The sequence below is a fragment of the Carassius auratus genome, linkage group LG36F (genome assembly GCF_003368295.1).
Source record: "Carassius auratus strain Wakin linkage group LG36F, ASM336829v1, whole genome shotgun sequence".
Lineage (NCBI taxonomy): Eukaryota > Metazoa > Chordata > Actinopteri > Cypriniformes > Cyprinidae > Carassius > Carassius auratus.
The window spans coordinates 230,001-255,769 of NC_039295.1; the positions used below are offsets into that span (position 1 = coordinate 230,001).

Sequence of the window (25,769 nt, forward strand, 5' to 3'; positions counted from 1 at the left end):
CGGTTTCACACCTTTAAAAAAAAAAATTATCTAATCAACTTTAAATGAAGTTACAATTTGTAAAAGTCATGTAACATGATCCTCCTGTCGGGCTCACCACCTGCAGGAGGGAGCGTAAGGGGCCGGTGCACCTATTGGTTTGGGCGACAGTCGTAGGCGAGACCCCCGACGACCCGATCTCTGGACACGGAATCTGGCTTTAGGGACGTGGAATGTCACCTCATTGGCGGGGAAGGAGCCTGAGCTTTTGCGGGAGGTCAAGAGGTACCAACTAGAGATAGTCGGGCTCCCCTCCACGCACAGTTTGGGCTCTGGAACCACACTTATTGAGAGAGGCTGGACTCTCTACCACTCTGGAGTTGCCCATGGTGAAAGGCGGAGGGCTGGAGTGGGTTTGCTTATAGCCCCCCAGCTCAGCCGCCATGTGTTGGAGTTCACCCCGGTGAACGAGAGGGTCGCTTCCCTGCGCCTTCGAGACGGTGAGAGGTCTCTCACTGTTGTTTGTGCCTACGGGCCGAATGGCAGTGAGGACTACCCGGCCCTCTCGGAGTCTCTGGGAGGGGTGCTGGAAAGTGCTCCGACTGGAGACTCTGTCTGGGGGACTTCAACGCTCACGTGGGCAGTGACAGTGACACCTGGAGGGGCGTGATTGGGAGGAACGTTCCAATTAGATTTCTGTGCTAACCACAGTTTGTCCATAATGAACACCATGTTCAAGCATAAGGGTGTCCATCAGTGCATGTGGCACCAGGACACCCTAGGCCGGAGGTCGATGATCGACTTTGTGGTCGTGTCATCAGACCTTCGGCCATATGTCTTGGACACTCGGGTGAAGAGAGGGGCGGAGCTGTCAACTGATCACCACCTGGTGGTGAGTTGGATCCGATGGCGGGGGAGGAAGCTGGACAGATTCGGCAAACCCAAACGTACTGTGAGGGTCTGTTGGTAACGTTTGGCTGAGCCCCCTGTCAGAGAGATCTTCAACTCCCACCTCCGGCAGAGCTTCGATCGGATCCCGAGGGAGTCTGGAGATATTGAGTCCAATTGGACCATGTTCTCCACCTCCATTGTCGCTGCGGCTGCTCAGAGCTGTGGCCGTATGGTCTCCGGTGCCTGTCGAGGCGGCAATCCCCAAACACGTGGAGGCAAAAAATCGGGCCTGGGAGGAGTTCGGTGAGGCCATGGAGAAAGACTATCGGTTTGCCTCGAAGAGATTCTGGCAAACTGTTCGACGCCTCAGGAGGGGGAAGCAGTGCCCTACCAACACTGTTTACAGTAGAGATGGGCACCTGTTGACCTCAACTGGGGATATCTTTGGGCGGTGGAATGAATACTCCGAGGATCTCCTCAATCCCACCCACTTGTATTCCGCTGAGGAAGCAGTGGCTGGGGACTCGGAGGAGCACTCGTCCATCACCCGGGCTGAAGTCATCGAGGTAGTTAAAAAGCTCCTCTGTGGCAAGGCACCGGGGGTGGATGAGATCCGCCCCAAGTACCTCAAGTCTCTGGATGTTGTGGGGCTGTCTTGGCTGACATGCCTCTGCAACATAGCATGGCGGTTGGGGACAGTACCTCTGGACTGGCAGACTGGGGTGGTGGTCCCTCTTTTCAGGAAGGAGGATCACACTTCTCAGCCTCCCTAGGAAAGTCTATGCCAGGGTACTGGAGAGGAGAATTCGGCCGATCGTGGAACCTCGGATTCAGGAGGAACAGTGTGATTTTCATCCTGGTCGTGGAACACTGGACCAGCTCTATACCCTTTCCAGGGTGCTGGAGGGTCCACATGTGTTTTGTGGATTTGGAGAAGGCATTTGACCGTGTTCCTCGCGACATCCTGTGGAGGGTGCTCTGGGAGTATGGGGTCGGCGGCCCCCTACTTAGGGCAGTTCGGTCCCTGTATGCCCGGAGCAAGAGCTTGGTTCGCATTGCCGGCAGTAAGTCAGACCTGTTCCCGGTGCATGTTGGACTCCAGCAGGGCTGCCCTTTGTCACTGGTTCTGTTCATAATTTTTTTGGACAGAATTTCTAGGCGCAACCAAGGGCCGGAGAGTGTCCCGTTTGGGGAACATACGATTTCGTCGCTGCTTTTTGCGGATGATGTTGTCGTGTCGGCCTCCTCAGACCAGGACCTTCAGCGTGCACTGGGACGGTTTACAGCCGAGTGTGAAGCGGCTGGGATGAGAATCAGCACCTCCAAGTCCGAGGCCATGGTTCTCAGTCGGAAAAGGGTGGATTGCCCACTTCAGGTTTATGGAGAGTTCCTGCCTCAAGTGGAGGAGTTCAGGTATCTTGGGGTCTTGTTCACGAGTGAGAGAAGGATGGAACGTAAGATTGACAGATGGATCGGTGCAGCTTCTGCAGTAATGCGGTCGCTGTACCGGTCTGTAGTGGTGAAGAAGGAGCAGAGCTGTAAGGCAAAGCTCTCGATTTACCGGTCAATCTACGTTCCTACTCTCACCTATGGTCTTGAGCTGTTGAACGTATTGGGGTCCCCCTGGAAGAGCTGGAAGAAGTGGCTAGGGAGAGGGAAGTCTGGGCGTCTCTGCTTAGACTGCTGCCCCCGCGACCCGGCCCCGGATAAGCGGAAGATGATGGATGGATGGATGGATGTTACATGATTTTACGGACGAAACTATGTTTTTATGGAGGGCCGAAAGCGCACCGCTGGAAAGGGGCGTAGCGGGGTGCAGTAATTGTTTTATCTCCATTATTGTATTTTCGTAATCATTTTAAGGCGGAAATCTAAATTGAAACAGTTTTTAAATTAATTGCACAGTCCTATCTTGATCTTTAAAAACTTTTAAATAAACAGTGAAAATTTGCGTGAGACTAAAATGGGTTAAGACATGTTTTCTGGGGTGCTAAATACTAGTTGACTAATGCAAACCTTAGTAAATCACCTTGCATTATTTGTTTAAACAATAAATCATGCAAACTATAAATGCAATAAGGTCAGATGAAAGGTTGCGACTTTTCAGCTCCATTTTTTCCTCTGTGTGACTTTGGTAAAACCAAGACTGTATGACTTGAATGCTGAGGAAGATGTGCAACACACATTTATGCCTGTTCCTCAAAGAGAGTTTCTGTATGACTGAAGACTTTTATTAGCGGTGCTTGCCAAAGGCAACATACTTATCCATCTTATATACTTCTACTAATTTGTCACATAACTCGTCCAGCACCGTTTGTCACAGACCCATGAAAGAGGCTCAAATCAGGCAATTATTGAGAGGTGTGCTATGACTTCTATGATCGATCAGGCGCATGATGATCGTACAGTGTGGTGTTTAGCATTGAGAGAATTCTGACAGTCTCGTTCTGAATGTGTGAGAGCTGGCAGCCAAATCTATTTATATGTTTATTAATGTTTTAATACATTATTATATCTTATACTAACTAGTTGCACACACAAGCATGATCCAACTCAGACGCAGGTTTACAAGACACTTTTTCCAGCATTTTTCAGTCAATTTCTAGTTTTTCCCCCCTTTCACTTCTGTTCCATAAAGACCTTTAACATCTAAAGAACCTTTTTGTTTCACAAAATGTTCTTTGTGGTGAAAGAAGGTTCTTCAGATTATAAAAAGATAAGAAAGAGATGGTTCTTTGAAGGGGTCATATGATGCAATTTCAATTGTTTCTTTCTCTTTGGACAGTTACAAGCTCTTGGTGTATAAAGAAGATCTGTAAAGTCTCAAACCCAAAGAGATATTCTTTATCAAAGTTAAGAGTCATCCACTCTCTCCTGAAACGTCTCGTTTAAACACACCCCACATCTCTACGTCACTGTGCAGGAAGATGCGAGAGCAAAAAATACTTAGTTTGGTCTTCCTAAAGAGGACACAACTAGAAATCAGTAGTTAAGCTGTATTACAACACTGTTCCAGAACAGTTCAGACAGAGTTTCTTGATCCTGGGAGACAAGACTACAGTACCAGTGTCTGTTTCTATAAATTGAGGCAGTTCCAACTCTGTAAGTTCAGTCTGACGCTTCTGACTCACAGTCTGTAAGTACATTAACACAGTTAACGTGAGTTGTGTGTAGTGTAGAGTAGCGCTTGCTGTTTCTCCGATCACAAATGCAGGCATGTTTTTATGTTTATGCAGCGCGATACGCAACACAACACGTAAAAACACAGTGTAAGTCATTATAATCAGTATGCCTGGTTTGTAATGGGTTTTATTAGTTTTATCTGGTTGTGCCAGGAGACTGCATCACAGTGTGGTAAGGCAGCATTTCCCAATCCCAGTCCTCTTATCACGTACAACGTTTGTTCTATTTGAACGTAAGTGCCCTGCGAAGTGGACATCACGGATATATCGGCGGATATTCCCCCATGACTCCAGTTCAAAACGAACGTATAGGTTCCATTCAGAGGGCAGTGAAGTGTGCGAGATGTGAATTTAAATCATATTTATTTACACGGGTTTATGATTGTGTGTGTGTGAAGATGCTGCAGACGCAAATTCATGAATGAATGTTTGGAAGTGAAGTATCGCATTTGTCTCGCTGGGGAGAGGGGTGTAACATTTCCGTCACACACTTCAGGTATTCGGCCAATCACAGCGCACAGAAACACTAGCCAATCAGAGCACTCCTCGCTTTTCAGAATGATGAGCTTTATAAAAATCGATGTGTTTCAGAAGGCGGGGCATAGAGGAGAAACAATAATGTACATTATGTGAAAAATAATGTGTTTTTTAACCTTAAACTGCATAAACACGTTTCATTACACCAAATGCACAAATTATGTTCTTTTTAGCAGCATCATATGACCCTTTAATGAAGCCATATACAATAAAAGATCCTCATGGTTTCTCGGTTTGGCTGATTTGAGCATGCATAAACAACACAAAACACAAGCATTTTGAGTTTCTGCTAGATTCTTATGGAGAAAGATCACTTCTTGCATTTCACACGTCATCAGAATCACCTGACGGCAAACAACCTACTGGCATATTGTTAGCATAATGCTAGCAAAACTAACATGCTGTTAACATGATGCTAAAACGATTAAGTTTACTATAAGTGCCTAATATAAGAGTTTTGCCAGGACAAGCACCACTCACATTTTCTTCAGATAATACACACATCAAGGCTAAACACACTAACTCTGTGTGGTGCTGTTGCTTCTCTGTGTAGCTTGAAAGCTTCAGATCCATTTACATTATTCAACATGTGTTCTGTTAGGTTTTGTTAGGATAATTTTCATTTGATCAAGTCAAAAATATATAGATTTTTTTTATATCAAGCTGAGTGCATCAGGACACAGAAACAAAATAGTTTTCTGAGGCTCAAATCAGCCAATATCTCCTAAAGTAACAAACACACCTTCATTTCCACAGTCAAGCATTTATAAAATCACAGGAATCACACAGAATATGGATAGTGCCCGAGAGGAGAACATGCTCAGTGCGTTTCCTGTGTTTTAAATCCTATCTGATGAGTTAGTTATGCTTTAATCCAAAACCAAACCACAGGCCCTTTCAGAGGTTTCTGAACGACATGCCACTCGAGTCATTACACACTCGAAGATAACCCGAGCTCTCATGATAGCACGCTTTTATCTAAATAATAGATCATTAAGACAGACAAGAGCTGCCTGCGTTAGACTTTGGCCACAAAACAATCGCTGTTAGTCTTTGTCTTGACACGAGGTCATTAATAGAGAAGGCCAGCGCAAATATTATGAAAGCTCTCACGGTTGGACCTCGATGAACACACTTCTAAACCATCATTTAGAAAAGAGAAAGCAGCAGATTTCCCTCAGAGTGGAAACAATACAGGGTGCAAAAAGACGTTGACCGAATCTATTTTTGGCAGACATTTTCATATACTGGTGAAGTCAAAGGCCAGCTCCATGCAGTATTTTTAGTAGCTAAAAAATACATACTGATGTGAGCACTATACACACAGGAAGAGGCTTTTAAAAGAGGATGTTTTTCGTGCATTTGCTTTGCCTCTTGATCAGCCCATTTTTAAATTTAGAAACATTGCAGGCCAAAAATAAATATAGTAAGGTGTAACAGCGTGGCTTTGTATTGTTAAACAGTAAATGAGTAAACCTGGCTGGCATTGTTAAGTGACGGGGCGATGGAAGAGTTCCCGCATTTAGCAAGTTTCTCTTGCGGCGTCACACATTTATAGTAAAGCACTAGTAGGAACATCCCAAATGTAGCACATTCCGAAAGGTGTTTTTTACACAAACACGCACAAAACGTTTCTGGCGAAGTCCTTTCATTTTTCAGAGAATGCAGCACCTCGAGCAGGATGTGGTCAACCACAGGATTTGCATCTTTTTTTAAAGGATCCTCGGATGCCAATTTTTCATGTCAACACTTTTCATAAATGATAAATGGGGTGTACATGTGTTGTGTATAAAATAAAAGTGTTAAGTGTGTGTGTGGAGCAGCTCTGAAGCGTCTGTGAGGTGCATCATCAAAGGCTCGTGTCGAGTGTGTGGGACACGTGAACACCTGAGACGTCTGGTCACCCACTCAGATGATTACTCTTATTGAGACATATCCTTCTGCCCATACATATTTCTGCCCCGGTGGAAACTTGCCGAGGGTTTGTGGTTGAAGTGACAGACACGTTCCTTATCTGCATGTCTGAGAACGGTTCGGTGTTCACCGTGCTAAATTTACCAGAATGACTGGAAGAGCACGGTGTGTTCGGGGAATTGTATTCAAAGCTCCTGGCTGTCAAAAGGGTGTGTGTGTGTGTGTGTGCATGTGTGTGTGTGTGTGTGTGTGTGTGTGTGTATGTGTGTGTGTGTATGTGTTGGTTTAAGATCTGAGCTGAAAAGTGAAAAGTGGTGAGTTTGAACCCCAGGTAAGCTGTCACCTCTCTGTCCTCCAGCAAGACTTCTGCTTTGGATTCAAGTGTAAAACTAGAATATAATCTCTGAGCTAACCAGCCGATCCATGACAAGCAACATGTGACTATATATTTAGCTGGAAGTCAGATTTCTGCTGTGTAGCGCTTGAGATGAAAAATCCCATTCAGAAATCTTCTAATCAGCTAATGATTTCAATCATCTTCTAAAGGACCAGAGCGTTGTGTGATTCGGTCAGGACACAAACATCACACTTCCCAATACATGATGGGGTTTACACTGAAACTCTGGGGGTCAAACCTCAAAATAAACATGTTGTGAGGAATGTGAAGAAAACATTGTTATATCAAAAAAATTAAATTATATATACACACACACACACACGTTTCTAGGTGACTAGTCAAATGGAAGTAAAAGAAAGACATTGATAATGTGACTTTTTGTAGATGGTCAGGTCACAAACAGTTCGACTGCAATGTTATTAAAGCAAAAAAGAAACATCAAAATAAAATTTTTTTTTTTAAATGTAAAAATATTTTACTGTGATATTATATTTCAGTAAGTAATTGCTAATAATTATTTCTGTTTAATAAAGCTTATTTATTAATTGGTAAAATAACATATTTAATTGATAAAAAAATTATTAGAATCTTTAAAATGTATTAAATTCTAAAAAGGCATGAAATAATATTTTTCATATATTTGGACCCCAGTATAGTGTCCATGATATCATCCTGTGAGAACACACACATGCACACTGTATGAACATGTGTCACTGTATAAAAACTGAATAAAGACGTGTGATCAGGACAGGTGTCTCCAGCAGAGTTTGGGTTTTCTGTACCTTGCAGCCCTCGCAGGCGTGAACGCCGTAATGGAAGCCCGAGGCCTTGTCTCCACACACACGACACTCGATGTTCAGCGCTGAGCTGGACGCGTCTTCATGAGCTCGAGAAAACAACACACTGTTCTCCACCTGAGGAGGAGACTCGGGCTCAAGCTTGATTGAATCTGGAAACAGATCACAGGAGCACATTTAGATCAACACAGGGAGGACTAAAACGATCAGGACACTAGCATTTCCAGCACATAAAAATGATTTTAAATCAGTTATGTCTATCTTTTGCTGTTGTGTGTCAGTAGTACATATCAGTTTACATTTCCAAACATTCATTTGACCATTAATAGTAATAAAGCAGTGAGAGTTTGAGAGATGTGATCCTCATCAGTCTGTCTGGAGTCACACTGAGACAGACTCCATCCTGAATAACTGTGTCTCGAGAGCTGGAGGACTATTCTCCTAATAATGAGATGAGAGAGTTAGAGAGGCGTACTGTGTGGTCTGTAGCTGTTCTCCTGACCGCTGTACACGCTGTAGTTCTCCTGCGCTCTGTAGCTGTACATGTGTGTCAGGTCCATCATGTGCGGCGTCTCGCTCTGCGCCGGGCTCGGATCATACTCCACGCTGGAGATGGAGCTGTAGTCCAGCGTGGAGAAGGGCTTCATGTCCATGGAGTGTGAGCTGTTGTCCAGTTCGTCCAGCTCCAGAGCGCTCAGGCCGAATCCCATGGACCAGGCATACGTCTGTGTGTCCACCATATCTGCCCAACACAGACCGGAGTGAGAACAGAGACAACCCTGAAGAACTGAAGACACGCTCACCTATAACCCTAAAACCTATTTAATATCACAGAATTAACCAACAAACCCTTTACTGGGTTAAAGAAAGTAGAAATAGCACTTCAGACAAATGCAGGTTACCCTTTACTACAGTTATTATTGAAAGTGTGACACCTTGGTCTCAATTATATCTTTCTTTTAATCTGTTCTTACTGCAGTGTAATTTTGAGATTTTTGGTTTCACCTTTGATGCTTGTAATTATTTACCACTATTAATATAGTAAACAGATGCAAGATATTTAACAAGGACACATTAAAACAAAGTGTTTTCTTTTTAATATTTAAATGTAACTAATGTTTTCTGTTTTTACAGAGCAAACAATTACAGTTATGAGCAGTTATGAATTAAAAACACATATTTTATTAGCTGTGCTAAGTATGCTTGATTTATGATAATATGTTTTTACGCTTTGAGTTCTGGAGCTGGACAATGTTCAAATAAAACATCTAAAAATAAAATAAAATAAAAAAGTTTTAAGATAAAATATTATTTAACATCAATGTATATTAACCAAACTCAGTTTTAAGGGTTAAATCAGGGAGAAATAGCTCTTTAGATTCATCTTTTACTGTAGAGGTACTACTGTAAAACCACAAACTAATTACATTTAAATAATTTAAATTTGTAACTTTATTTTACAGTGATGAAGCATCAATAAAAGCAATGGACACTAAAACAAATCTTAACCCTAAAGACATAGTAAGTACTTTTTATTAAATTTATTAAACGAAAGGAACAATTCTGGCTAGATCTGGCACAATGGTTTCACAGAATATGAACATGTGCAAAACCCCTGAATGCTATCTGAGAAGACATTCGGAGAGAAATGAAATCAGGTCAAAGGCCTCGGACAGCACGAGCTACACTTTATAAGGTGTCAAACCTCACAGATATGGAGTGGACGTGAAGATGAGCTCCGCTCCTGGTGTAAAACACTCACAACACGTTCACACTGTACACACTGCGCTGGTGCGAACACTAAACAACGGCTGGCTGATTCTATCAGGTGCAAATGAAGCTATAAAAATCATAATCGAGTCACTGATGGAGCATGAACTGTATCAGTACATCAGTGTGACTATTAGCACATTTGAGAAGTGAGGATGAGCAATGTGTGAAAGCTTTTCAGTCTTAGATTACTTTCAACTGTTCAAATGTAATCTATAGAAACAATGAGTAAGACACAATAGAAACGTGAGTCTGACAGATTCAGTCATTTTCAGATCAGCACACACACACACACACACACACTCACACACGCGCACGCACGCACGCACGCACACACACACACACACACACACACACACACACACACACACACACACACACACACACACTTGTTTGTTTTTGTGTAAAGTGTGTTCATCCCATAGGTGTAATGGTTTTTATTCTGTAGAAACTGTATATTCTATGTCCCTTCACCAACCCTACACCTAACCCTAACCCTCACAGGAAACTTTGTGCATTTTTACTTTCTCAAAAAAACTCATTCTGTATGATTTATAAGTGTTTTGAAAAATGGGGACATGGCACCCTCTCCTTGTAATACCTGTGTCATACCCATGACATTATACAGAGCTGTGTCCTGATATGATACACACATACACACACACACACACACACACACACACACACACTCCTCTGAAAGCTCCACTGTGCTGATGACTAGAAACCAAGCTGATCGTTTGTGCCGAGGTTACTGTCTTCTCTGTTCTTCCTTCCAGAAATAATGAACGCTGCGTCTAAAATCCAAATATTGATAGAAATCTCTTGACTATGATGTGAGTTGTAGTGTGCTGTCAGGGCTGGTGCGTTCCTCTTGTGTTTCGCAGCACAGATGTGGTTTACTGGATCCTCCGAAGCGCACACATGCTAGTGAAGTCCAAACACAGCACACAAACGAGCTCATGAAACCTCACAAATATGATTATTTTTACAGACGCAGGCTCTTCTGTGTTAGCTTCAGAGAGAGTTAGATGTGTTATATATAGAAGCCACAGAAAAAAGATTGTAGTTGATAATAAACCGAAGTCTAACATGGTTAACCCATCAATAATAAACCGGCTCGGCCTCTTTTATCGACCCTGTGCTAAATTTTACATAATCAAGGTCTCTGGTTGTGTAAAACCACACAGAGGAAATTTAGCGAACGACTTGATTCTTCAATGTTTCTTCCTCCAGAACGAGACATACTCCAGTGAGTGAGGATAAAACCTGTCATTGACACAGATTAAAAGGGGTTAAATCTAAAGTTTTCCCACCCACACATCACCAGACTGGAACAGCAGCTTTCAGTGCTCGCTAAACACCACTAATGAAGCATTGAGTCAAACACCTGATTCACATCAATCCCATCAGGTCTGACACATCCCTACTCCCACGACTGACCCGATGTCTCTTCTGTCACTAGGGTCAAGAGCTTTCTCGATCCGGAGAGATGCAGGACTGTCTATTCTTAGTAAAAAACAAAGTTTCCGTTCATAACATGCCGTTTAGAAATGTGCTAAACATCGTTTGCTCCAGTTGGCCGAAGATATCGTAGCAGAGATATAGTTTAGAGAGACAAACTGTCCTGACTCAAGTGGTTGAAAACCTAGAGATATTCTGGTTGTAACCACAAGCCCGTCGATATATTAGGTCAAACCTGTATTTCTGACACCGCAGTGTTTGAGTGTGTATGATTTGCAGCGCTGTGAATATATCAGCACTTATATTCTTCATTACATAACTCTGAGAAACACCGGGACGATAGCACGGAAGTCATCGCACGGTTCATCAAACTGTTTCAGAGACATGACGTCTGACTGCAGCTTAACAACACATCACAGATAGTCACGTTAATGCCCCGTCTCTCAACAAAACACACCAAACAGCAGATGACCGGCCCCTAATGGACAGATCCAACCAAGACTGATCCCGCAGCGAACAGAAGATCAGACTAAACTCAACTAAACATGGACTTGAAGAACTGCAGGCATGGGTTCAGATCAACTAAAACTGCTGGATCAGACCACGCTTTATCTGACGGTGCAGATATGATAATAACAGCTGATGTTAAAGGTGTAGCTGTGAGCCAGTGTTTCTGAGACGTCTGAAATCCTTTCCACAGGGACACTATTGCAACAGGACTCTAATGTTTTTCTCTGATATTTCCTAAGAACATCAAATAAACGCCAAGTCGAAAAGAATGAGGCAACAATGTTTTGACAGAGACTGAGACGTTCAAACGATCAGATCTCACTCGTCAGGTTCTCCTCCTAGCGTTTCATCTGGTGTGTGCTGTTTTAATAGTTTTAGCGAGGCCAGAGGACGTCAGAAGTGTGTTCAAGAAGAACCTGCTCGTCTGCTTTCAGACTCAGACTCAGACTGACGCAGAAACCACTTCTGTTTCCTTCAAAGATTCCCAATGCCAGCTCTACCAATCATAACACTTCTCTAGATCTGATAAAAGGGCACATCTCTCTAAACTCTTTTGTGTTTTGACTGTATGGGACAGAGTCTGACCTCCAGCAACACTTTACAACCAGTGTCCATTCCCTGATGTATTACAGAACACCAACAATACATTTATTACAGTCTTTCATTGTTAGTTCACATTAGCATTAACTGAAGTTGATAAGCTCAATAGTGTATTAGTAAAGGTTGAAACTGACTTTAAATAAGATTAATAAATGCTATAGAAGTATCCTTTACTCTTAGCTCATGCTAACTAATGATTTTTTCCCTCTACAGCGTTCATTCAACGTTCAAAGCTCTAAGAGGAACAAAAGTGCCATAAAAAGATCTTTTGAAGTGAATATAAAGATTACTGGAGTGCATCTCTAGTTCTTGTGTAACGGAGCGTGTAACGGCTTCTGTCTGATGATCTGTGACATCTACGAGTCTCTCTTCATCACTCCTTCATCTTCATCATCGTGTCAGCGAGACCTTTCTGAAGCTTTAAGATTCTCCTGAAAGTCAGATGTGTGTGAGAGCAGAGTCTTTCCTCAGAAGAAGACGGGGAGGACCCAGCCTGACCTCAAACACACAGAAACAGATGACTTCCTGACCACGCTGAAGCCTGACCTCTGACCTCTCACTATGAGTCTCTTGCAGACTATAAAGCCGTCTGGCCGCCCACTCGGCTGGGACTGGTTTTGCGTGGCACACATGTGCCTCTTTGATGCAGGTCGTACACGTTTCTGACCACATTTTCTGTAGACTGCTCTGAATCCCTCAAGCGTGGCATGATTGGACCTGATTTATTCTCCTGACGTGTTCAGAATGAGCTCACAGGGGTTTCCACAGTGCTTTTGGGCAGAAGATAGAGAAGCTGTTAATTACAAATGATCAGTATTTACCACATACACCACCCACACCTTCTTCTTCTTCTTCTTTACCTCAACTATTATGAGTGAGTGAATGATGGCCAGGAAAATGTAATTCTTCTAAGAACATGTAAAGTGATATTCACCCCACAACGAAAATGTTTAAAATGACTAAACGGTGTGATTTCTTTCTTCTGTGCAACACAAGAGAAGAAGATATTACTGACGATGTTTCTTCATACAGTGGATGTCAGCAGTAACTAAGATGGTTTGATTCACTACAACACAGAATAAAAAACACTTACTTAAAAATATATATATCCTTCATATCAACACAGTTCATTGTCATCGAGGGCCCTAGTTTTAATCTTCTTTAACGCTGTATCAGCATTCTTCTAAATCTCTCTCTCTTAGCAGATCTGAAGCATCACGAGGATGAAGAAATGATTTTTTAGGGTGAACCATCCCTTTAAAGCAATGCATCATCATTCCCTAATTCTCTTTACTGACTTGTTTCGATTCGCAGCGAAACACTGCTCTGTTATTTAATTATGAAATCTTTTCGCTATCTTAACACTTTGGTTGATAGCTGAAGACCATTTGCTGAAGATAGCCATTCGACAAGTTTCATTTCACAGTTTTAAAAGGAACATAACACCGCACCTATAGCAACACTGGTTTAACCCCATCATGCCCAAACTATGTCTCGCCCCCGGAGCCGGGAGCTTCTCCTGAGGCACGGTCCGGGTGATTCGGGCTGAACTCTTGACTCCAGGGGACGGCAGGCCAGTGGCTTCTGCTGTGGTTATATTAAAGTGAACAGGAACTGAAGGATTGTTTGGGGCTGGTTTTGACACTTCATGGCCTCAGCAGAAGTGCAGACAGCTAAGCATCATGAGGTGTAAGGCTAGCCAGATGACTTCCTGTTGCTTCACTCTCACTCAGCGCTGCTTCCACTTCTCTTCACAGAACAGCCTCGCATTCGAGCACAGCTTCTAATAAACCCACACACAGACACAACAGTTAAATTAGGCTGTTCACGTGACGCTCTCAGCTGTCTAATACAGCCAAGATAGCTGAAAAGAGTGGCCTGATGAAAGTAAAGGGTTAATGTTGACTGTCCTCGAGCGAGTTTCTAGTCGAGACACTAAAACACTGCTTTGTTTTGTTCATGAATCTGTCAATTGTGTGATTTTGGGCTTTCTGGCTTTTCATATTGGACTAGTGGAACGAATTCACGTTTAAGTGGCACTTAAACAGGTCTCCGCTCAACTGCACTTACACTTAACTTTAGATTTTATTCTTATCTATATTCTGAAGCACTTTAAAGAGAGCTTTGTTCATATATAACTTGCCTGATTTTATGCAAAATTTTATAATAAAAAATACTAATGAAAATATATTTGTGTATTCTGATTTACAGAGTGACCAAAGAGAAATATAAAACTTTTACCAAGTTCAAAAAACGGAAAAACAATTTTGAACCTGGCTTCATCCAATTAAATTTAATTAAATTAAATTAAATTAATGCATTTAGCAGATGCTTTTATCCAAAGCGACTTCCAGTGCATTCAGGCTATCAGTGTTCCCGGGGAATCGAACCCACAACCTTACGCTTGATAATGCAATGCTCTACCACTTGAGCTACAGAAACACTTATAATTTGTTATTTTATTTTAGTCTATTTAGTTATTTTAATTACTTTTAATCTAACCATTTAATTAGATAACACACTTGAACATAACATTTCAAACCTTTAAACAATGCTTGCGATTCTTAACGTCATCAATCATCTAAGGTTATAATCCATTACATCGATCCGTCGCTGTTTTTATACAGAGATCTAACATGAACTACAGCCCATTTCAGTGGATGCAAACTAGGATTCATCAGGAGATTCATCTCAAACAATCTGTTCTGACGTTAAAACGTTCACAAGGGACTTCTGAAGCTGAACTGTGCAGCTTCTGAAGGACTTCGACTTGCACAACACTTAAGGACATGAACTTTCTCCCAATTACTTTTAATAGGAATGAGTTAACGGTGAACGGTTCTCCTGGGGGTTCTGCGGAGCTTCCTAAACGGATAAAGAAGGAACACGCTCTCTGTTAAAGCCCCGGGAAATGAGAGGAAGGGGCTTCCCTGTTCCTCGATGTGGACAGGAAAGGGGGGAGAGGTGTAGTTTGGTCACATCACGACTGAAACATGCACAGGGAAAGAGCTTTGGGAAGCGACCCGAGCTGAATGTTCAGTGTCTCGCTGACATCGAGTCTTCAGCATGAATCAGTCTCTGATACGACCAAACCACAGGCGCTTCTGGACTTCAGCTTCATATCATACGCTTGTGTGCGGACACTGCTCCACAGCTGTAAGAGAAGAACATACACTCACATTCATGACACACCAGCTGAACACAGTTCTGTGTGAAGCGTTGACAAAACCACAAAAACCAAAATTCACTTCAGTCCAAAAATGCAAAGTACACACGATTCACAGAGTAATTAATTCTGCTTTCACTTGATTGATGCAGTGGTAGTTTTGGAGGCAATCTAAACAGGTCTCTGTGGGTTTAAGTAGTTTAAGCTAAACAGAAATAAATGATGTGTCCGTGTGACTCATTAATGAGAATGTTCTGAACTTCATCTCATTTTCCGTTCCTCTGATACGTGAGTATTGAAATCTTGTTTGAAACATGCACTCTTTCTAAACCGGATTAAACATATGACGCTTGAATGATAAAAATCAGGTGTCACTTTATTTTGATGCTCCAGATATTCGACTGATGTGATGATGTTAGAAGAAGCCTCAGCAGACGTTTATGAGCATGGTTTATTCATATTAATCATTTAAGATAAACGCTTTCAAACTTACGGTGTACACTACAGTCTCTGCGCTCACAGCGTCCCAAACACAAATCGTTTTTATATATATATTTTTTATATTTATATTTCCATTTTCTGGCTATCTGGTACTTCGATATGGAGTTAAAGGTTATGATTATAACTTTTTCGGTAGTATTATAATCACATTGTGAGTGTATATTAGCACCTTTTGTTGTTTTCTCGTGGTCTCTGATAGAGCGTTTGGACACGGAAAGATGACACGTGACGTCAGACTAAACAAGAGAATAAGTAGCTTTGCTAGTGCCAGCCCTAACCCAACATGTAAAGTTACTAATAGTTAGCAGGATGTCTCAAATGGACCATCAGAAAAACTGTAATTAAAAAGCATTGATAAATTAGCCTCTGTGTGCCCCAGATTTCAACATACACCAGTAAAAACTGACACTTCTCTTCACAAACCAACACTGGAGCTCAAGCACACACACACACACACACACACACACGCACACACACACACACACACACACACACACACACACACACACGCATGCACTGGTGCTGTAACTGGTTCTCGGAGCTGAGGTTCCACTGAAACCCAAAGAGAAGGAGGTGTCTGGACGAGGTGCGGCTCACAGCTCTGATGAAGCTAATGCTTCGCTATTATCCTGCAATCTGTGTGTGAACACATGCAAGATAATGCACTAAAGCATGTGTGGGCCATTTCAAAAGAGACACAACCCATCGTCTTTACGCCGAAACCAAACAGCCACTCCTGTAAATGTACACACACACACACACACACACACACACAGTAAAGACGGTTCTTCCTGAGCGCTCAGTATTCTAGTAAGTTCACCAAAACTAAACGAGCCAAGTGCAACAATCCGTCAGCAGTATGTGCAGCACAAGATGACAACAGTTTTACATTAAAAATCAGTGTAGACAAGGTTTTAGCAGCGATTTCATGACAACAGGGTAAAGTCCGGCTCGGTGTACGTCAGTGAAACAGCAGGTCAGACGGAGAGATCTGATTCAGTCTTCACTGTACGCTCCTGATCTGAGCTCGTGCTAACCATTCAGACCGCATGAGAAACACAGGATTCACCCAAAGAATAAATAACATCTAAACACACACAAACTAGGTGACTAATCTAATTTACTTGCTTCCACTGAAGCACAAGATTTAGTTTCTAAACCATGATGGAGAACATGATTTCATGTTCATATTTCAAATCATAATGCATAATTCTGATGAAAATTCATGTTGAAACAGAAAAACAAAGATTTGAGCTATCCTCAGACGTTTGGGCTCCTTTACATGTAAACACACACACACACACACACACAACATACTGTACACATCACAATAAAACACACAATAGTTACGGACAGAGCTCTGTTCAAGCCAAACACACTTTTACAATCCCTTACTCTGAAAGAGCGCAGTCTGAGCCGAATGAAGAAAGCTGACCTCAGATTTACTGCTAAAGCAGAATTAGATATTAACTGACCTCTCTTTCATATTAATTTCACAATTTGTGTAACGCATCACAAATGTCATAAGGTTCTTTAATTTCCCTAAATAACAGCAGGCCAGAGATTGTGCGTTGGTCGCTATCTGTGACTGTCACAAGAATCTGACTTTAGTTCTCGATTTAAAGAGTGCTTACATTGGCAACATTCTGTATTATTTTTTGTATATTTGTGTAGATATGCTAATGTAGTTGATGTATTAGAACATGATGAAACTTCTGCTCATGCCGTCATGTTGAAGAGTGATAAACGTGCATTTGCTTAGTTAATAATTCAGTTCAAATCCATATTGTGCAATATCAAAAATCTAAACAATAAACCAACCAAAAATATAAATACAAACTATAATAATAACCAAATGTCAAAATGATTATTGTGTTTCTGTCTTGAATGCTGAAACACTGATACAGTAATGACTTCATCTGACTCAAATGATATTTTGTATGATATATGATATGTGTCCTATCAGACGAACCACAGATGTGATATCAACATCTTCCACCAACAAGAAGAAAAAAAAACACTATCGTTTTATTATGTAAATCTATTAGACCTTTTAATATTTTTTTATATTTCAAAAGCAATGCCATTCAAACAGTGCAGCCAAAATATCCAGATATGTTTGAGGCTTGTATAATAATCAATATTTACTGTAAATTATTCACTATAACAGCCCAACGCTTTCCTCTCAATAAATAAAGCCAGACAGAATCACCAAGTCTGGTAATGAAGAGGATTTTTGGTGTAATCTAAAACAGAACGAGTAGATTTCTCAGAAAAGTAAAGGTGTATTAACTCATAAAGCGCAGCTGTGCAAGACATGAAATGTTTCTACTGAAATCTACTAAACTTAACAACTATTAAACACACAATCTCAGTTTACTCACACATTCTCAGAATTAATTTAAAAAAGTTTAACTTATGCAATTTATTAATATAATTTAATATGAGCTGTTTATTCACACTTACCCGAAGTAAATGATGGCCTATTAATATTGAAACGGTGCAACATTTATGTAAGTTAGCAGACACAGAGCAGACTAAACGAAGTGTTGTCTTCAGTATTCACCTGCTGCTCACTAGAGGTGGTCTTGAAGTGCACTGACCTGTAGGGGTCTCTGGAGGTGTTCAGTTCCTCCTGTGTGTGTTCTGTAGAGTGTGAGAGTCACAGCTTGAGCTCGGTGTGAGCTCCAGACAGAGACAGACAGAGACAGAGACAGAGCAGCTGATGATCGGAGCTCTGAGCTCCAGTGACGCTGTCCCAAACCCTCGCGAGCTGCCTGCCTAGAGCGCGTGCACACGGGGAGCACACTGGACGTGCTCTCTCTCTCTCTCTCTCTCTCTCTCTCTCTCACACACACACTCACACACAATCATATATACTCAATAAGGTATATATTTAAAATCGCTAAATTGAATAATATAAATAGGCTGCATACAGATGAGATTCGTAAAATTATTATTTTTTAAACATATTGTAGATAAAGTGTTTCTACACGACTGTATAAAACGATTTAAAATATTCTGTAAGATTGCATAAAGAGCTACCTATGATGGGCACATTTTTATTTTATTTTTTAAATCTGCATAATGCCCGAACATCCACTCGAAATGCTCAGATTAGAAATTATACTTTGAAGTTTTCACTATTGCAAAAGATTTTTCGAAATGGCTAAAATCCCGCTGGAGTCTAGTTAGACAGCTCAGTGTGGTTTGAGACACTTCCAGTCTGTTTCTCCTCCCATCAGGAACACCTTTGGAGCACATGGAGCAATGCGGAAGAGCCAGAGATCCAGGGAAGTGTAGATGAGTGTGCACTAGACACTACAGTGCTCCACCTGGAGTCAGCACCCACCACAACGCTTCAAGCGCTAGAACTGGTGGCTTTTTTTTTTTTGATACTGTGAAATTCGTACAGCTAGATGTAAAATAATAATAAATAATGCATTATAAATGTGTCGTTTTAGGACATTTTTGAAGTACATGAGGAGGTAAGGCCAACAGTGGACACAAATCGTATGTTTTTTTGTTTTGTTTTGTTTTGCTTCTGCTGCATTTTGAAATCCAGTGTAATAGCTATAACAGTAACTTACAGAACATTGTTTCATTGTTTCACATGATCAGACAATGTGTGAAAAGATGTGGAAAGAGGTTTGACGTAATGAGAGATTCTAAAGTCATTAATCATATGACTGAAAAAATAAAAAACATTGAGAGCAAAAGGTCGGTAGAGCTGTGTCTACATATAAGTGTTTATTAGGGATTATAATACGTACTGATACCATGCATGCATCCCATTTAAAATAGTATTAAAAGTTGACATTTGCATTTTCCCTTTATGTTTTTATGGGTAATGTAGATTTACATCATCATCATCAGACGAGTGTCAAATGAGTGCTTATGACTTTTAACCAAGCCCCCCCCCCCCCCCATATACTGATTAATGGTGTAAGTTTGGTTTTCTGGATGGGCTATAGATGGCCTAGGCCAACCATTAACCATTTAACCATCAACAGTTAGCAAGATGATTAGTCATCTACTGCCACCTTCTGGCAGATCATATCTTGAATCACTCACTTATAACATTGCTCTGATAGTCACAAAGTACATGTAAGATACATCACTTTTTTTTCAAAGCATAACAACCTTTTGAAAACCAAATGGCCAAGGCATTGGTGTTTGCACTTATTAATTGGGTCATCTGGTTCTAAAATGTGAAGAAACAAACAAATACTGCAAAAAGGTTCCAAATACATGCACAACAGTAGGTGTGATGCTTCAGCTGAATGTACACATGATGGACAGACGGAGCACAGAGAACGCCAGTATGTCAGTGGAATGATACGCCACATGTTTATTAACACTTGTACAGAGAAAACCACTCTCACCGGCTCATGCAAAGCAATAATACTATAGTGCACTAAGAAAACACAACATGAACAGTGTGACGCCGGAATAAACACAGACTCAAATGAAACTCCTGAGATGTTAAACATACAGTACAGTACAATACAATATGCAGAGATACTATAAACATGGCACTCATGAATATCTAGACAGGTGGGTGAGTGCTGGATGCAAGCTATGTCGCTAAAACAGCAGGCGTTCCACTGAAATCCCACCACTGCATTGAAACCGACCAGTCCAAGCATTGATTACTGTAGGAAACTTGAAGAGGAAAGTGCTTTTATAAAGACTCCTAGTTATTGTTGAACTAATGTCTCACTGGTTAATGCTCACAACACCTCAACTAGTTACACATACTCACACTACAGGAGATAAACAAGGGAAACTAGTCACAAATATGTGTCTCCAGGTAAAGAAAACACACTACTACCATGATACAGCTACAACATCGAGGGGTTATAGACGACTTTAGCATACTTCAGCCTCCTGTAACTGATTGCATTCCCTCCTCATATAAATCCCAGTGTTTCGGGGCAGAGCGACTCAAAAAATGTGAACACCAACATCTTGCGAGAACGATCATTGTACATCAATTTAACCTTCTCAATTAACACTCGGATAATTACAGCAGAGTTTGGAGGAGGGGTTAAATGTACACAGCTACATGGAATTAACCTCAGACCAGGATGCATATCTGTCACTTCAGTGCCTGGTCACCTTTCAGATGCAGGGTTTTGTCATTAGTCAGAGAACAGGCTTGCAAAAGACTTTCGCAAATTTCGAATGGTCTCCGCCTTAGCTTCATCCTCGTTGCTGGAGCGGAAAGTCTCGCCAAAGGCGTTGAAGGCGTTGGTCAAGGACTGGGATTTGCTGCAAAACAGTGGGAAAGGCAAAAGGCAAATTTAGATTGACTGTGAAGTTACGCATTTGTTTGGGTAGTCGTGTAATTTCAATGAACACGAGAGTAAGGTGTTGAAGCCAGAAGCCTCCTGCAGAGTTTACAGCTCTGACCCAGGCCAATCGCAAGGTTAGTTTTCAATGGAAAAGCACAAGCAGGTTTGGTGGAGCAGAGCTGATCCCTGTAGGAAGGTAGGACTGCATTCCAACGCGCATACTGTCCATCCTATATACTATGCAACGTTAGGATGATTGGGTCCCAAAACATACCATGCTGAAAAAACAGCACATGCTGTTTAGGTATGTGCTTTAAAGCATGATAGCTTGTTTGAGCTGGTTTAAGTTGGTCATGTGCTGGTTTAAGATGGTTAAGTGCTGGTCTTAAGCAACTAGCTTCTGCTCTGAGCTACCTCATAACTAGCTTAGAGCCAGTTCAGGGCCAGATAAGGACCAATCAAGGACCAGCTCAAACCAGCTGCCATGCTTCAAACAATACCAAACAAACATATGCTGTTTTTTCAACAAGGTAGTACACTGTAAATAGCATGTCAAAGGTTTGATATGCAAGAGAACTGATCTGCATTGTTTCTTCGAAAGTGTACTTCACTTTTTATGTGTAAGTGAGGGAAAGCATATAGAGCACATAAAGCCCAGTGTATACATCACTTTTTAACGTGTATGCGAGGGACAGTGTACAGTGTGCATGAAGCAAATTTCTCCATCAGAATAGTATGTGTGTACTGTAAGTGTACTCTGTACGTGCAGGTTGCACATTGAATTTGTTTTGTAGTAATCACTTGTTCCAGAAGGTGGCAACACTGGCCCCGGCTGTTGTTTCACTATATCCAATGAATTTAAACAGCAAAAAAAAAAAAAAAGAAAAAAAAAAAGCGGAGACTGCAACAACAACAGACGGCTGCATTTACAAGCACTTGTGTTTAAGAGGTTATGGGATAACCCAGCTTTGGTGTAAAACAGTTATATCAGTTCCCTTTCAATACTTCACTCGTACTGGGTCGAAGACGCATATGGGAAAAACTCCTATTTTCTCCTGAACTGAAGCCTTATTCAATCACGCAGTGAAACTTCACGGTCATTGGATCGTGCAGTGTTATTAAAACAAACCAATGGCTTGGCAGTGGTGCTGCACGAACCTAAGGCAGCAAAGCTCGCCAAAGCCCGCCAAAATGGGCGGGGAATCTGACTATATATTGACCGCTTCGCCACAGGAATTCAGATTTCTTCTCCTTCAGCGACGACGTCACATCGCTTCGCTGATCTCCACTGAACTGCTCACCGTTGACACACCTCGCACTGGAACACGACTGCCGGTCCCCGCTGCAAATACATCGCTTCCCTGCAGCCATCCGGTGAGAGAGAGAGAGAGAGATTAAAAGAGCACATTTCTCTAAAATAGGCCTTTCTACAGTGTTGTTGCAAATGCCGTCTTGTCAATGCAGCTCGAGCAGAGCCCCTCTTCACGCTGATGACGGGTACAGCAAGTGTGTCGCGTGCTTGGGGAAACCCTACGCTGACACAGCACTTGCGGGGAATTCCTGTTCTCGGTGCGAGAACATGTAAATTGCTCTCTGCGCTCGTGAATCGCTTTCTTTTCAGAGAGCGATCTCGCTCCTCGCGCCCTCCCGTTTTCTTCCTCCCACGAGCCGGCAAGGAAGAAAAGGCGGGGCAGAGGATTAAAGCAGCAGGATGAAAACGAGCTCACTCCGGCTCAGCCCCCGCGTGCCTCGTTTTCTCCGCCCAGAGGGGATTCCCCAGTCCTCTTTGTTCAGCCAGACCAGTGTCCCTCTGCTGCCGCGAGTGATCTGGTTTTGTTTGGAGGGACTGAGCAAGAACTGCTAGTGGACAGCATGTCTCTAGCTGCTTCAGATGCTGAGGAGCTGTCGGGCTTGCCGGACCCCGCCCCCTCGATGTTATCTGAACCCAGCCTCCCGAAACTCGTGATGGACATCGAGCTAATCCGAATTCTCAGTGGATGAGCAGTTGTAAAGCTGGGTCTGGAATGGTCTCCTCCAGAGGAACCAGCCCATAGCCGTCTGGATGAATGGTTTCTGCCAGGGTGCCAGCAAGCCCCTCGTCAGCGAACCGCCCCGTTCTTCCCGGAGGTCCGCGACGAGCTCACAAGGTCGTGGCACGCCCCCCTACTCGGCGTGCTTGCGTACTTCATCTTCATCCGCTCTCACCTCACTTGACAAAGAGGATACGCAGAAGAAAGACGATACGAGCGAGTGCTATGTCCCCCCACGGTGGGCAAACACTTGAGTTAATACAACCCCTGTCCATCCGGGCCTCACAATGGCAAGCCATTCCCGGGTATCAGATTGGGTCATGGGAATAATAAAACACGGCTATTCCTTTCAGTTCGCACGACGACCACCCCGTCACCACTTCGGTGCACAACGAGAACGCTCATGTTCTTCGTGCTGAAGTGTAAAATCTGATGGTGAAGGGAGCTATAGAAATCATTTCCCCAGCACACCGCGACTCAGGGTTTTACAGCCGTTACTTCCTAGTTCCCAAGAAAGATTGTGGGTTGCGCCCCATCCTCGATTTAAGACATCTGAATCGTGCCCTCATGAGATGGTGCTTCAGAATGATCATGTTGAAACAAATCCTCTCACAAATACGCTCAAGGGATTGGTTCTTTTCGCTGGATCTGAAAGATGCTTACTTTCACATCCAGATAGCCCCCTGTCACAGGCCATTCTTTAGATTTGCCTTCAAAGGTGTGGTTTTACAATACAAGGTCCTCGCCCTTTGGGCTGTCTCTGGTGCCTCACACGTTTACAAAGTGCATGGATGCGGCTCTGTTGACTCCTTGGAGGAACATGCAATGGATGGAAGGGGGTGCTCCGCTTGGTATGGTTTGCAGAAGGAAAGTGATCTCCACAGACGTGTCCAACAAGGGTTGGGGCGCGCTGTGCGAAGGGAAACCGGCTTTCGGCCAATGGTCGAAAGAGGAGAGCAGGCTTCACATCAACTGCCTTGAGATAATTGCAGTTCAACGAGCCTGCCAGAGCTTCCTGTCAGACCTACGGAGCCACCACGTAGTGGTCAGATCAGACAGCATGACAGTGGTCTCTTACATAAATCACCAAGGTGGGCTGTCATCGATGCATCTCTTCAGACTAACGTTGCGACTGCTGGAATGGACCCAGAGCCACTTGGGGGTCCCTGAGAGCAGTGCATCTTCTGGGCAAACTGAACAAGGGCGCGGATATGCTGTCAAGAAGCGGAGTCTCCTTAGAAGAATGGAGGCTCCACCCGCAGACAGTTCAGAAGATATGAGGGGTCTTTGGCAAAGTGTAAATATACCTCTTTGCCTCAAAAAACAACAACTTTGCCCACCATATTTTTCCAAGATCGAAGACGCGTTCTCCCAGGACTGGCCAAACAGTCTTCTTTATGCTTTTCCTCCAGTTCCTCTGATTCCCCAAGTAATCAGGCGGGTCAGGGACCAGAGATGCAGGGTTCTTCTTGTAGCCCCACTCTGGGAAAATCAGCACTGGATAGCAGACCTGTCACAGATGCTGACTGCGGCCCCATGGTGGCCGTCTCAGGCGGACGGAACGATTTTGCATCCACACCCAGAGAGGTGGTCTCTACACCTTTGGTCGCTGGACGGGAACCCGCAGGACTCCCTGAGCGTGTGCTAGACACAATTTCACAGGCTAGAGCTCTGTCTACACGACGCCTCTATGCCTCCAAATGGTCTGTGTTCTCCACATGGTGCTCTGACCATGGTGAAAGCCCGACCTCCTGTGACGTATCAGTGATACTGTCATTTTTGCAAGAGCTCTTGGAGAAGGGACGACCCCCCTCCACGCTCAAGGTCTACGTAGTGACTATAGCGGCGTCACACGCCCTTATAGCAGGCCAGTCGGTGAGCATCTGTTAAGCGTGTGGGCGATTTGCAAGAACTCTCGATAAGCCCTAATTGCCTAGAATTCGGGCCTAACGACTTGAAGGTTGTCCTGAAACCAAGGCATGGCTATGTGCCAAAGCTGCTCTCCACACCTTTTAGAGCACAAGTGGTCACTCTCTCTGCATTACAAAACACTAAAAGTCTACATTGAGCATTCTGCGCCAATAAGGCGATCAGAGCAGCTCTTCATATGCTTTGGAAACCGCACCAGAGGGTTACCGGTCTCAAAGCAAAGGCTTTCAAAGTGGATTGTTGATGCAATCCAGCTAGCCTACTCTTCTCTGGGCCTGCAAAGCCCAATTGGAGTAAGAGCCCATTCGACGAGAGCAGTGTCTTCGTCCTGGGCATGGTCTAGTGGTGTGACTATCGCAGAAATTTGTTCAGCGGCTGGTTGGTTTGGTTTTGCTAGATTTTATAATCTAGACGTCCCGGCACTTCATGCTAGGCAATTCTTTGCCCATGACTCAAACTCTACTCGTATGCACTCGGTCCCTTTGGTACTGAGGCGATACGAACGCGGGATGATCAGGCTAGGCCAGACGTAACCTCATTGAGCTTATTCTGCTCCTAGTTGTTATTGTCATATCTTGGTTTCACAGATCAAGTATGATTGCGTTGGTCGATCCAATGGCCGTGCAGTTTCACTGCGTGATTGAATAAGGTTTCAGTTCAGGAGAAAAAATTAGTTTTTCCCATATGCGTCTTCGACGCAGTACTCGTTCCTGTATATCAGGGAACTGAGGTTGCGTTAGTAACTGAGTACGTTATCCATATTAATATTGAGCAGACACTGCACATGGATGGAGCTTTCACGAACGCA

At 43.0% G+C, this 25,769-nt stretch overlaps 2 protein-coding genes across 4 annotated transcripts in view; both read right to left on the minus strand.

Moving 5' to 3' along the window:
* LOC113068124 (peroxisome proliferator-activated receptor gamma) overlaps positions 1-18,501 on the minus strand; it is a 34,163-nt gene extending 15,662 nt beyond the window's left edge. The window contains exons 1-3 of one of the 3 annotated variants that reach the window (XM_026240742.1): positions 18,272-18,501; positions 8,173-8,439; positions 7,683-7,849 (exon numbers count right to left, since the gene is read on the minus strand). In XM_026240742.1, the coding sequence (XP_026096527.1) occupies positions 7,683-7,849; positions 8,173-8,437 (432 nt within the window). In that variant the 5' untranslated portion in view covers positions 8,438-8,439; positions 18,272-18,501. Of the gene's footprint in view, positions 1-7,682; positions 7,850-8,172; positions 8,440-18,171 lie in introns of all 3 variants that reach the window. The other 2 variants (XM_026240741.1, XM_026240739.1) reach the window with 2 other exon arrangements.
* A 1,526-nt stretch (positions 18,502-20,027) lies between these two features.
* The window catches only part of LOC113068125 (synapsin-2-like), a 137,037-nt gene continuing 131,295 nt past the window's right edge, over positions 20,028-25,769 (minus strand). Inside the window, exon 14 of the mRNA XM_026240743.1 lies at positions 20,028-20,979. Coding sequence (XP_026096528.1) covers positions 20,850-20,979 — 130 coding nt within the window. The 3' untranslated portion in view covers positions 20,028-20,849. The remainder of the gene's footprint in view (positions 20,980-25,769) is intronic.